The sequence below is a fragment of the Hippopotamus amphibius genome, chromosome 3 (genome assembly GCF_030028045.1).
Source record: "Hippopotamus amphibius kiboko isolate mHipAmp2 chromosome 3, mHipAmp2.hap2, whole genome shotgun sequence".
Classification (NCBI taxonomy): domain Eukaryota; kingdom Metazoa; phylum Chordata; class Mammalia; order Artiodactyla; family Hippopotamidae; genus Hippopotamus; species Hippopotamus amphibius.
This window is the reverse complement of record NC_080188.1, coordinates 30,934,054-30,947,680: the sequence shown is the minus strand read 5'-3', so window position 1 is coordinate 30,947,680 and position 13,627 is coordinate 30,934,054. Positions and strand designations below refer to the sequence as shown.

Sequence of the window (13,627 nt, the reverse complement as noted above, 5' to 3'; positions counted from 1 at the left end):
GGTGAATTAACCTGACTGGAATGTAGGCTTAGGATTCATTTGAGAGAAAAACCTAAGTAAGGGTTGAAGAGGTAGGGAGGAAAGCAGTATGCAGGATGTGAATGAAAGGTTCTTCAGACTGGATTTTGGTAGCTTCTGGGTTGCTAGAGAACATTTTTGGGCAATGAAGTGCCATTTAGAAACCATAAAAGTGAAATTTTAGAAAAATTAACCTCCCCCACCCCCACCTCCCCCCCCAAAAAATGCAAAATGGAAGGAAGTGGAAGAGCAAAGGTTTTAGAGATCTGTCACTTTAGAGTTATGGCAGAGAAAATTCTGGTCTAATGTACTGATTTTATTTTATTTTTTAATATATATTTTTTTGGCTGCAGGTTTTAGTTGCCGCCTGTGAGATCTTTTAGCTGTAGCATGCGGGATCTTTTAGCAAATTCTTAGTTGAGGCATGTGGGATCTAGTTCCCTGACCAGGGATCCAAATGGGGCCCCTGCATTGGGAGCGTGGAGTCTTAGCCACTGGACCACCAGGGAAGTCCCTAATGCATTAACCTTATAGAGTTGTTACTTGTTATCAGGACCTTTTTGTTTAGTCTACGGTTTTTTACCTAAATTCAATTTTTCTGTGTGGAAGAGAATGTACTGATCGGCCAACATAAGGAATTTGGTTCACCATAAGTTTAGAGACAGGGTATTGGGGGAGGGGGGAACGTTTAACAAGTAAAAATTGCGCAAACGAGCTTTCCTGAGAATCCTAATCACGCACGGACACATGATTCTATAAATATGTAATATAATAAATGCAAAGTGAAACAAGGAAACTTTTTTTGCCTGGTGGTTTTGGAACTCTCCAAAGCTATCACTGGCATAAAAAGGCTAAAAACACACAAAATCTGGACAGAAAATAGCAAATGTTTCAGAAGGTTCAATTATCAACTTTCTGGAATAGCAGGTTATTATTAACCTAACAGGAAAAAGCAAGACGGTGGTTTCAAGTGTCAACACGAGACGTTCCCGCGATTGTTTTGCAGTATCTATTGACTGCAAAACGCGATTTCCAGGCACCTCTCCAACCCCTGGCCATTTCTAGTTCTGACGCCTTTGCGCCTTTTCCCCATCCCAGAAGCAGTTCTGGATGTTTCAGAAAGTTCGGAGGCCCGGGAGCTCTTTGTTTCCGACGCACCGCTCCACAGCGCCTGGGCCACGTGCCCGCCCGCCCAGTGGCCTATTATAGGGGCGGGCGCAGGGAGACCCGGTACTGCCCGGGGAAGGCTGTCGTCTGGGACATGGAGCGCGCACGCGCCCGCGTGAGCCCTCGAGCTCAAGGCCGAGGGGCGGGAAGGCCGTGAAGGGCAAAGAGTCCCAAGTCCTAGCGATGCCCGTTACTCACCCTCGGCCGTCGCCATTGTCCGGAGCGGTCTGAGGACTGCAGCCGCGGCAGGAGGAGGGGCAGGACCCTGGAAAAGAGGAGTGATCAGAGATGCTCACGGGGCTGGGAAAGGAGGTACGGCCCGCAGACACGCCCCCGGCGGGGCGGTGTAACCCGGAGCGCCCCCTCGCGGTCTCTTCGAGCACCACCGCGGCGACGGAACCACGGGGGTCTCCGCCGACCGGGAGGAACTGGGACGCCGGGAGCGACCGCCTCCCGCAAGGCTTCCCGCCGCGCAGGCGCAGCGACGCGGACTGTGCCCCGCCTCGCGCGGGCGCAGTTCCAGGAACTAGGAAAAGTGGCGCGCACTGGCGGCCCCTCCGCACCCTACAGCAGCTCGCTGACTTGGCCCCCTCCTCGGCCGCGAGGGCCGCTCGTAGGTTGGAGCATACCAAGTAGAGACGTCCCGGGGGAAAGCGTGTGCGGAGGGACATACAAAATTTACATCCTCTGGGAGAGAAATGACGTTAACCCCGCTAGTCTCATCATCTCAGTCTTGGGTGCTGAAGAATAACGGAGATCTCCACGTGCAGAAAGAGGACCTTCCCACACGGCTCCAGTGGCGGGCTAGCTCCACCCCCACAGGGCCCGTGACTCCGCCCTTCAGCCGCGGAGCCCCTCCCTCCGTCCTCGCTCATTGGTGGGCCCGGGGGGGCGGGGCAGGCGGGCGGGGGGCGAGCTCATCTCACTCCCTCGCGGAAAGCGCGCGCCGCCGCAGTAGCGAGGGGTCGAGTCGCTGGTTCGGAGGCGGCCGAAGCTGCCGCGAGCTTCTGAGGCGTATAGGCCGAGCGAACAACCTGTTGGTGCTTAGACCCCTCTCGCAGCGGCGGGTCCCTCCACGTGCTTTCGGCGGCGACATGGAACTAGAGGAGTTGGGGATCCGAGAGGAATGTGGCGTGTTCGGATGCATCGCCTCAGGAGAATGGCCCACGCAGCTAGACGTGCCGCATGTGATCACTCTGGGGCTCGTGGGGCTACAGCACCGGTAAGCGCCCGGGTGAGGGGCGGGGATGGCGGCGCGTGCGCTTCTCCGTCTGCCTCAGCCGCTTCCCGCGGCTGGAGTTGGCGATCTCGGGGGCGCTTGAGGACTGGAGGCCGGATCTGTCTCTTACCTGGACCGGCACCTGCCTGAGGCGTCCACCGGGTTGCCGAGGTGTGCGCGGGGGCTGCCTTGCCTGCCTGGATTTCAGCCTGTCACCCGCAACCCTTGATGCTTTTTTAGGCTCCGGTTCGCTTGGACTAGCCCAGTCGGGGTTCTTCCTTGACTGTTTGCCGCTTTTAATCTCCCAGAGCCTGGAGTTGTTCTTGTGATAGCCTGTGTGGGGTGACTGCTGGTCCAGGACCTACAATACACCTTGAGGTTTCGCACGGAGCCTGCAACCACCACAACCTTTTGTTTGCAAGGGCAGAGCTTTTGGGCAGATTGTGTTTTTGAACGTGCTCGTAGCTATGGGAATTTCGGGATTCAAATCCAGGGAAGCTGAATTAGTTTGGGTTTCAAAAGGAACTACTGGTTCTAGATCTCATATGAATTAGCAGAAAATAACCCAATCACAGGGAATAGTGCACCTGCAAAAAATTCATTGGTAAACGTTTTAGATAATAAATGAAAAGGTGGGTATAGTAAGGGAAATGCCAAAATAACTCCCTTCTTTAAAAGAGGGAGAGGAGAGTAGTTCCTTCCTGTATGACAAGATACACACTGACTTTGAAAAACTGATAGATCCTTTGATTTAAAAAATAACTTTGCTTCTGTGATCTTTCCATTTCCTACTAACTGAACTAACTGGAAGTTGATATAAACAATTCCCTTAAGAAATATAAACCTAAGTTTGACATTATCACTGAAAGTATTACAGTTTCCTTAAGGCAATACCTCAGCAGCAACTTCTGGAACAGTTAAGGAACTTGACAATAACACTAATCAGCAACATGGGAGCAGTATGTGTAAGTGCATTCCAAATGATTAGCTTTCCCTCACCAAAATTAAATTAGAAGTAGTCTTTTTGCTTTTTTCAAGGTCCTGAATACTTGAGTTTGAATTTCACATCTTGTGTACTCCTTGTTTACTAAGAGCTGAGAGTAACTTAGAATCTGGAATGACTCAAAAAGAATATTTTTAATTCGAATTACTCTAATCTTGGATAATTGTGGGTTGACTAGAATAGAGATCTTGTTTTAAAATACATTTACATTATTGAGAGGATTATATATAATCCAAGGAAAAACTAAAAGCTATTCATATGGTAGTCCAGAGAGCAACATTAGTTTATAACATTCTTTGGAGAAGTCATTTTGGATATTTCATCATGGGAAGAGGTGTAAAAAACAAGGGATCTAGAGTAAGATCCTGTGAGAAAGATAGGCACTGACCTTGAATTTTTTTTAACTATTTATTTTTTAGCTAAAATAACTCAGAAAGTTCATCCCCAAGATTTCTTTAAATATGTGTGAGGAAAAAGAGGGTGATTTTTTTTTAATGAATAACTTTATTCCTAATTACACACACTTTTCTACAGTTGCTTTTAAGTGAAAAAATTATGAGATTAGATAATACAGATTAAGGGCAATAAAAATGTGATTACTACATGATGATAGAGAAAATTAAATGTATTATATCAGGCTGCTTATTTGATGGAGCAAGTATTTGTTAAACTGTGGTGTTGAAAATTGACTCTGTAATATTTTCAATAACAGTGGCAAAAAAAAACCCCAGTAGGTTCTGGGAAAGAAAGGTATTAATGGAAAACTATTTAAACTTTCCTTGTATAGGCATGGACTCATTAAGGTTCATTGAGAGGGCTGGTTCTTGCCCATAATCCTATCCAATTCCAAATTTTGAATTAGCAAAAGTCCTCACCCTTTTAGGGGAACTGATTTTGATTCTAATATGAAACTTCTTTATGCCTAGAAGATAAAATCTACTGCTGCTCTAAGCTGGTAGGTAGGGGTCAAAGATTAAGAAATAATGTTTTTAATAGAATGGATAAACAAGGTTCTACTGTATAGCACAGGGAACTATATTCCATATCCTGTGATACCATAATGGAAAAGAATATGAAAAAGAATGTACATATATGAATAACTGAATCACTTTGCTGTACAGCAGAAATTAACCCAACATTGTAAATCAACTATACTTCAATAAATTAAAAAAAAAAAGAATGTTTTTACATGGCCTTGAATCAAGGAATGTCAAAATTAGAAGCCTAGATAGGTTGTTATAGTTTAATATAGAGTTAGTTATATAGTGTACACTGGCAAGTGGTGGTTTGTTGCAGAAGGCTCTACCTCCTCACCCTCCTCCACTCAATTAGTTAGTTTTAAAACAATAGCAACAAGATTCAATTGATTTTCCCCCTTTTTGATAGAAGCAATTTATGTCTTATGCGTTTTCTTCCTAAGACATGGAATCTAGAAGGTGAAATTTCTATCACTTTTGCATTGTGTTTGGTTCTGTTTTTGTCTTATGCATTGAGTGTCAGGGATAACAGGACACCTAAAAGTTGTAATGTTATGTATTTTATATATAAAAACCAATGGATTATCAATTACTAGACAGTCACGCACTGGATGCTTAATCCAGATGGGTTCATCCAGAAGTACTTCTTTTTAGTAGTCTGGCTATTTGCAGATTTATACCATAACTCTACTTTCTGTCAGGGGGACTTTTCAATGTTAAACTAATTAGTTGTCCTCTTCCCCTGTAAAGCTGTGTGTGTGTGCTTGTTCATGTCAGATTCATATAATCACCAAGTGCTTTTTTGGCCCTGAAAACATTAGTTCAGTGGTTTGCAGAGTTCTGGACAAACAACATACCCCCTCATAGATCAGAAATCTTCATCTTTAAACCACAGTCACATTTTACGGAAACTAGAAGGACATGGACATATTTGAAGATTCCATAAAAGGAGTTACTGAAATTTCATGGATTTATCCCATGAACCAACTAGTTAGCCTTCTCTTGTATAGTTAGGAGATGAAAATGCCTTTCAGTGAATTATCATTTCCCTGGTTTAGGAATTGAACCCTACAACTGATAAACATTTTCATACTTTTTCTAAAAATTTATGACATTTACCTGATGAAGTTGGGTCACGTAGGGGATTTCCTGACTGCAAAAACATTCTGTAGAATCTTTTGGTTCTGTTGTTCTTTGAGGAAACTGATTTGCAGTGATCTCAGGAGCAGTTTTCTTTAGAGACACTGACACCGGTTCTGCAAACAGAGTATATAATATATCACTAGAAAGGCACTTGCGAGATCAAGAGTTGCACTCAGACAAACTTATGGAATTAGTTCCCAGTTATCTTCATCTAGTTTGTTGGAGAACACAGGAGTAGGTTATCAGAGAACTTGCTTTGAGTTGCCATATTAAGGCTGGGGTTAAGTTTTTGATTTTTATCTCTTAGAAATAATGACCAAACATGTTACATTCCTATAGTGTTTTACATTCCCTTAGTCGGAAAAGTGACTTATCCCCAAAAGGGTCTTAAAGTACTACTGTTTTGTCATTCTGGTGAGTATTGGGAACAGCCTCTTTAACATAAGACTTGAAATCTAGTCCAAGTTTCCTAGTAACAGTTTGGTATTAGGAAAGCCTCCTAATTTCTGAGTCTGTTTTCTCACCTGTTGTGCTAGACTTATGTATTTTAAAGGTCCAGTGCACAAATTCATTGTCTTGGGAATGAAACTTTTATGTGGTTAATTCTTAGCAGTTTCCCTTTTCAATAGCATATCCACTAAAGGGCATCAAGAGAGGGGAAACATGGGGCAATTCGTCTGATTTGTAATTTATGTCAAAAAATGGAGAATAAAATTTTCAGTTCACTTGAGGTGTAAGGGCTGTTGGGCAGGGTTGGCAGGCAGTGGATTCCTGCTATTCTCTAATACTTTATTCAAAAAATACTTGTTGAGCTCTTACTGTGTGTATGTGAGGCACTGTGGTAGACTCTAGGAATACTGTGCTACACAGGGCTGATGTGGTCCCTGCCCCTCACAGAGAGGCAATGGAGCAACTGGTTCAACAGTACAGACTTCTTTATGCCTCTATTTCCTCCTCTGTACATTGAGGATAATGATAGCACCTACCTCATAGAGTTGTGGTAGGGATTAAATGCATTAATATATGTAAAGTGCTTAGAACAGAACCTGGGTATATGCATAACCTGTGACCTTGCATCCCACTCCTGGGTGTATCCTCAACAGAGATGCGTACACGTTTATTGGGAGACACGCACAGGAGTTTTTATAGCAGCGTTATTCATAGCAGCCCCAATCTGGAAGCATTGGATAAAGAAGGTAGTGGGATGTATGTTTCTATAATGGAATATTCTACAGCAATAAAAAAGAACAAACTCCTGCTACAAGTAAAATCATGGATGAATCTCACAATGTTGTGTGAAAGAAGCCTGACATTAAAAAATATATACTAAAGAAAAAGAACATGTTGGATGATTCTAAAACTAATCTGTGGTGATGGAAGTCAGAATATTGATAACCATTATGGGGACTGAGAGGATGATTAATGACAGGGGTGGGGACTCTAGGGTGCTGGTGATGTCTTATATCTTGATTGGAGTGGTAGTTGCATAGGTGTCTTCACTTTGTAAAAACTGAGCTCTTTATTTACGTGAACTCAAGACAATTCGAGAAATTATAAATCTATATGCTAAAATTGGATCATCTTAGAGATCCAGAGAGATGCAGTCATTTGCTCCGTGTTGAGTTTTTAGAGTAAAGAGAGACTAAAACTCAGGTGTTCTGATTCTCAGACCAGTGCTTTTTCTTATATTCTGCATTTTTCTTCTCTTTGCTGTACTACATTATGTTACATTTTCTGATACTTATAATGGGTCAGTTGGAATTACAGCTCCATAAGTAGCTGGCTTGGCTTATTTGTAGAATTATAGATACTAAAATGTTACAGCCATTGCTAGCTACCTTTGGAGAAAACCCAAATTCAGAACTTACTAGTTTGTGGGGGTTTTTCCTTTTACATCCTAGTCTTCTAATGGCAGTCACTGAAAAGTATAATGTAAAGGCTCATGATAAATGCAGAGTTGTGCAGAAATTTCTGATTTGGGAAAGTTTCTGTTTACTTTGTTGCTTTCACTCTTAATGAGCTATGAAAGAAATTATTTTTCAGCATTTTTTGCTCTCACACAGCTCATAAACAATATAGTCTAGTTTGTCAAGGATAGGAATAAACATCTCTTATCAGGAAAAAGCTACAGAAGTTTTTCTCAATGTGGAAAAAGTTGGCATTTCTCAGACTCTTACCATCTTCACGTGCTTTCCTCTTGATGCTCAAAGTTCTTGGGTTTTTGGTATGACTTTCAAATAATTCTTAAACAAGAGAACATAGGAGAAGAATCATATATATGACATCGTCTAAAATACATTAGTCTTCAGGCATTCAAGTACACTAAAGTTAGAACATTTAAGCAATTTGACAGATGAAGAATGAGTTTAAGAATTAAGAATATTTTGGTAAAAGATTTGAAAAGAAATTGAAATTCTTAACTTATATTAGGTATGTGATTTATAATAATTTAGAGGGTCATTTGAACATAAAATAGTATTAGGAATTTATTATTGAAGAATTTCTTGCTACGTTAAATGCAAAGAGGAAAGTTTATGCAATTTTCATTTTGAAAGGGTCAATTCCAAGATTACCATGTTTCCATTTGGCAGTTCTGAGAGATGGTCGTTTTAGGAGGCCATCAACTTCTTCATAAAATCTCATTTTTCTTTCAGGGTTGCCATTTTTCTTTTGTAAAATTTCATATTTTAAATTTTTGTATTTGGTACAACATTGTTTCCAGTCTCTGTCTATTCCAAACTGCATTAGTCTTCTGGCAATTTCCTCAAATATTTCTCTGTTTCTTGTGGCCCCTTCAAGCATTTGCTTAATTTTTTCATCAGACCATATGTTTATAAGTGCTCTGACCTCATTGTCACACCAGTGTTTTCCAGCCTCTGTGTCGCTCACTGTTATAATCTGTAAATGACTTTTAGCATCTTCTAAAGGAATATGATTACCTATGAATCAACATGAATTACAATTATTCAAACTTTTAGATACATCCTATATTTGAATATCATTCATTTAAAACAACCTGGATTGATGTAAAGCACTGAGGATTTCAATATGAGGATCAATCTTTTTCATACATCCATAATCAAAGAAAATATTTTTTAAATTATAAGGCAGACTAATCCCCAATATTAGTGAGAATAATTTAGCTGCTTTTCATCAATATGTATTCTTCACTGGATATTTATGAAAATGGAGAGTCTTTTACAAATTTTTTTAGTAAGAAGTAGGGATAGACATTTTCTTTACTCCCCTATCAATTTTCTACCAACTCAGGTGTAATGAGGCATTTGGGATAATACATAATAGAGATCTTCCCTATAACTATTTAAACTGGTACATATTAGATATTAAATATCAAAAGAACATTTAAAATTCAACAGTTTAGATCTTGTACCTGACCCAGTGATACTGTGTGGTGCTGTGGGGCCGCCCACCTCTTCTGAGGCTGTACTTACAGTGTCTTCCTCTGTCAGAAAACAAACAGTAGCAATTTAAATTTGTTTTTCAGAGAACCCTAATCTATTTTTACAATTGAAGATTGTGCTGAAAAAGTAGTAAGACTGGATCCCAACATCAAAACTGTAAGTTGAAGCCAGGAGCATTTGCCATCTCTAACCAAATTTTAAGGTGCCCTTATGGGATTCACCACCAACACCAAAATGTTGGAAGTATCTGCCTTAAAAGTCATGAGGCAGTATGCTCTGTTTGGGAGTATGAAAGTGCTTTGTGATCCAATTTGGTGACATCTTTCATTGTTACATTTTAATGCTTGCCAAAGAGCTCTTACATCTCTTTTTTCATTTGATCCTCATTGTAACTAAGAATGATCCTTATTGCAGTACATATAAAGAAATAAAAGACTCTAAGATGAAGTGATTTTAGCAGTTTTCACATCGAGATGTTAACAGCAGACAAATGATAAACTTAAAATGCTTAGCCCGGTAAATATAACAGGGATTTATTCTAGTGGACCAGTATATGTTTAGGATGTTTACAAGTCAGCTGTTTGTAATTTAGGGAAAGCTCCTCCTCATATGTGTGTGTTGGATTGCTATGTTGAAATACAGCAATGCTATGATAGCCTTCTTTTATCTCAGCTGTACTTTCCTCTATACTGGGACATTTAAAAAAAATTCTATGTTACTAAGATTAGATGTCTATATAGTTGTTTGCAATGATTATTGTGAAATTAGACAATGGTTTGTATTAGTAGATGTGTGACGCAAAAATGTAGTTAGAGGGCAGTAAGCATATGCAGTGATGGGTATGTGGAGATTTACATCAGGATAGGATCTGATCTCATTAAGGACATGTTTGGACTATGAGACTAGGATGAAGTTTAGCTTCTAACAATATCAAGACCTCAAATGACAGGTTGTACTCTGGAACCACATAGGTCTACCTAATAAGCTACCTTTTTTAACTGAAATTTTTATTGAGATAATTGTAGATTCACATGCAGTTGTAAGAAATAATAGAGATCCCTTCTAAACTTTGCCTGGTTTTCTCCAATGGTAACATTTTATAATGTTACTTCAAGGATACTGACATTAGTACAATCTGCCACTTTGATTCTGATTTCTCGAATCTTATTTGTACTCATTTGTGAATGTGTGTGTGTGTGTGTGTGTGTGCGCGCGCGCGCTTGCAGCATGTATTAAGTTCTTTAATAATTTTATCACCTATACAGGTTTGTGTCTTTACTATCAAGGTCCAGATACTCAACAGTTTCATCAAAAGGTTGCCCTTTTATAACTACACCTACCACCTCCTTCCTTGTCCAAACCATTCCCCCACCCTTGCCGCAGTGGTTACTTTTCGGAGGGCACAAGTCCAAGGTAAACTTTTAGCTCAAATCTCATTTCAGCAAAATATGAATTTATAACATTTTACTTAAGTGACTAAAACTGTCACTTAAGGTGCCTAGGTTCAGGCACGTGTTCTGCTTCTGGGAAATAACATTTATAGAGATTAGATATTATGTAGAAATTTTTAGTAATTAGTTCTAGACAGTAAAATGTCGTATGTTGGCGGGGGATCCCTAAATTTAGTATCTTTTAAGGAAAGAGGAGCATTTAATTTCTGTTATGTCCACCCCAACTGTGTGTATGGCATTTCAATTCTGACACTAACTGCCCAGAGTTCCCATCAGACTCTGCATCCCATCAGACTTTAAGGGCTCAAATCTTCCATAAGACTGCCCTCTCTTCACATGCCAGCCACACTTTTGGCTGCCTGGCTATAAATTCAGGGGGTACCATGACCTCCTCAGTTCTGATAAATTTGCTAGAACAACTCTTCAACTTAGGAAAGTTCTGTACTTAGAATTACAGTATAATCTAAAAGAACTCAGGAACAGTTAAATCAAGAAGCACCTAGGGCAAGACCTGGGAGGGTCCGGGATGCAGGGTGTGTCACCCTCCAGCACATCAGTGTGTTCATCCAGGAAGTTCCTCTGAGCTAAAGTTTTCATTCACATGATTGACTTATGGCATGACCTCCAGGGAGGGTCAGGGTGGACCGAAATTCCAACTCTAATTACAAGGGTGGTTTTTCTGGTGACCATCCTGAAGCTATCTAGAAACCCACCTTGGATCACTTCATTAGAATTAAGAACAAAAACAACAAAAAAACCAAAAACACTTCTACCACTAGGAATTCCAAAGGTTTTTGAAACTCTCTGCCAGGAACTAGGGACAAAGACCAGACATAAGCTTTATATTTATAATTTTTTTTAAGTTCTCAACACTGTTTCATATGACTAAAGTACATTAGTTTATATAATAATTTTACTGCTAAGATTATCCAAATTGTATGCAAAATATACAGAAGTGTTTAAATATTCCATTTGAAAGAAGATTATAGACTAATCTTCAGTCTATTAAAAAGAAATGAATTGGAGAAAACAAAATGCTTGGCACACCTTCTACGATACTAACAATAGATACTTTAATGCCCTCTGCTGGCCAGCACATTGCTAATTTTTGTGAAATTGCCAGGATAGTGAATATTTTAATTTTGGAAATACATTTTACTACAGCCAAAAGGAAAATATTTTTAAGATTATTCTTAAAAGCACCATGTAGTCTTTCACGTGTGATTTTTAGGCTGACAATAAGAGTGGCCTCTAATAGGATATATGTGCCTGTCTCCACCCCTCTGAGCCAAAGATCATCTACCTGTGACTGTCCTATACTAGACAGCAGTGACTTTGGCCAGGATAACAAGGTATCGAGGTGTTTTACCTCATTTAAATAGCAACTGTTATGGAGATGAATTAAGGCAATTTAATTTCTCCATGTTCAGAAGAGACAGGTAGCTGATAAGATGGTCAAACATAACTTTCTCTTCAGGCTACCAGTCCTTTCTCCCCTGGTAGCTTTCTGATTTCTTTTATCCTCTCTTGCCTGTGCCTCAGACAGGGAGAAAAATAAATTTATTTTAGATCCACAGAAGTAGTTATTCAGTTTTCATGGGCTGTTTCTTTTTACTTACTTACTCAGGCATAGCCTAAGAGTTCTATGATTCTTCCCAGTTATTAACATCTTCGTATTTTGTTGGTCCTACATTTTTTAAGTAATAATTTACTAGAAGAAAATGGTTCCTTCCCCGCTTCCCCTGCCAGAAGCAGGAGGGGATTTTTCTCTGATATTTACTGTGAGACACTGGTCAGGTTCCTGGAAGTAAAGCTCACAAAAGCGTGGGGCTACCCCCCTGTGACTGGGTCCCCTGGAGACTTTAACTCTCAGAATTGTCTGCACTGAACCTCCTGCAATTTGTCAACCACAGTCTAGGTTTTCCTGCACCACCACTGGTACCTGCAGAGATTTCAGCTCGAGTTTCTGCTCCGGTCAAATCCTAATCCATCGAGAAGAATCAAGATGGTGGTGTAGAAGGACATGCACTGACTCCCTCTTGCAAGAGCAACAGAATTACAACTAACTGCTGAACAGCCATCAACAGAAAGACACTGGAATTCACCAAAAAAAAAACCACCCCACATCCAGAGACAAAGGAGAAGCCGCAATGAGACGGTAGGAGGGGCGCAATCGCATTAAAATCAAATCCCATAAATGCTGGGTGGGTGACTTACAATCTGGAGAACAGTTATACCGCAGAAGTCCTGAGGGTTCTAAGCCCCACGTCAGGCTTCCTAACCTGGGGGTCCAGCAACAGGAGGAGGAATCCGCAGAGAATCAGACTTTGAAAGCCAGCGGGATTTGATTGCAGAACCTCCACAGGACTGGGGAAAACGGAGACTCCACTCTTGGAGGGCACACAAAAATGTGTGCTCACCAGGACCCAGGGAGAAGGAGCAGTGACCCCATAGGAGACTGAACCAGACCTACCTGCTGGTTTTGGAGGGTTGCCTGCAGAGGTGGGGGGCAGCTGTGGCTCACCGAGGAGACAGGGGCACTGGCAGCAGGGGTTCTGAGAAGTGCTCATTGGCATGAGCCCTTCCAGAGTCCACCATTAGCTCTGCCAAAGAGCCTGTAAGCTCCAGTGCTGGGTCGCCTCAGGCCAAATGACCACCAGGGTGGGAACACAGCCCCACCCATTGGCAGACAAGCAGATTAAAGTGTCACTGAGCTCCACCCACCAAATCGGATTAAAGTTTTACTGAGCTTCACCCACCCAGCCCAACCCACCATCAGTCCCTCCCATCAGGAAGCACCCACGAGCCTCCTAGACAGCTTCCTCCACAAGAGGGCAGACAGCAGAATCAAGCAGTATCAGCAGTATTTCATCTTGTGGAACTGAAAATCACAGCCACAGAAAGACAGAGAAAATGAAAAGGCAAAAGACTTTGTACCAGATGAAGGGACAAGATAAAACACCATAAAAACAACTAAATGAAGAGGAGATAGGCACCCTTCCAGAAAAAGAATTCAGAATAATGATGGTGAAGATGATCCAGGACTTTGAAAAAAGATTGGATGCAAAGATCGAAAAGTTGCAAGAAACGTTTACCAAAGACCTAGAAAAATTAAAGAATAAACGGAGATATACAACACAATAACTGAAATGAAAAATACACTAGAAGGAACCAATAGCAGACTAACTGAGGCAGAAGGACGAATAAGTGACCTGGAAGACAGAATG

At 41.1% G+C, this 13,627-nt stretch overlaps 2 protein-coding genes across 7 annotated transcripts in view; one reads left to right on the top strand and one right to left on the bottom strand.

Annotated features, from left to right (window-relative positions):
- PAICS (phosphoribosylaminoimidazole carboxylase and phosphoribosylaminoimidazolesuccinocarboxamide synthase) overlaps positions 1-13,627 on the bottom strand; it is a 59,114-nt gene that overhangs the window by 21,769 nt on the left and 23,718 nt on the right. For 4 of the 6 annotated variants that reach the window (XM_057729839.1, XM_057729840.1, XM_057729841.1 and 1 more), the window contains 5 exons: positions 8,919-8,990; positions 8,101-8,466; positions 7,705-7,770; positions 5,504-5,640; positions 1,384-1,450 (listed from right to left, as the gene is read on the bottom strand). In XM_057729839.1, the coding sequence (XP_057585822.1) occupies positions 1,384-1,450; positions 5,504-5,640; positions 7,705-7,770; positions 8,101-8,466; positions 8,919-8,990 (708 nt within the window). Of the gene's footprint in view, positions 1-1,383; positions 1,451-1,814; positions 1,833-1,867; positions 1,920-5,503; positions 5,641-7,704; positions 7,771-8,100; positions 8,467-8,918; positions 8,991-13,627 lie in introns of those variants that run through there. The other 2 variants (XM_057729844.1, XM_057729843.1) reach the window with 2 other exon arrangements.
- PPAT (phosphoribosyl pyrophosphate amidotransferase) overlaps positions 1,818-13,627 on the top strand; it is a 50,727-nt gene continuing 38,917 nt past the window's right edge. The window contains exon 1 of the mRNA XM_057729846.1: positions 1,818-2,407. Within this exon, the coding sequence (XP_057585829.1) occupies positions 1,884-2,407 (524 nt within the window). The 5' untranslated portion in view covers positions 1,818-1,883. The remainder of the gene's footprint in view (positions 2,408-13,627) is intronic.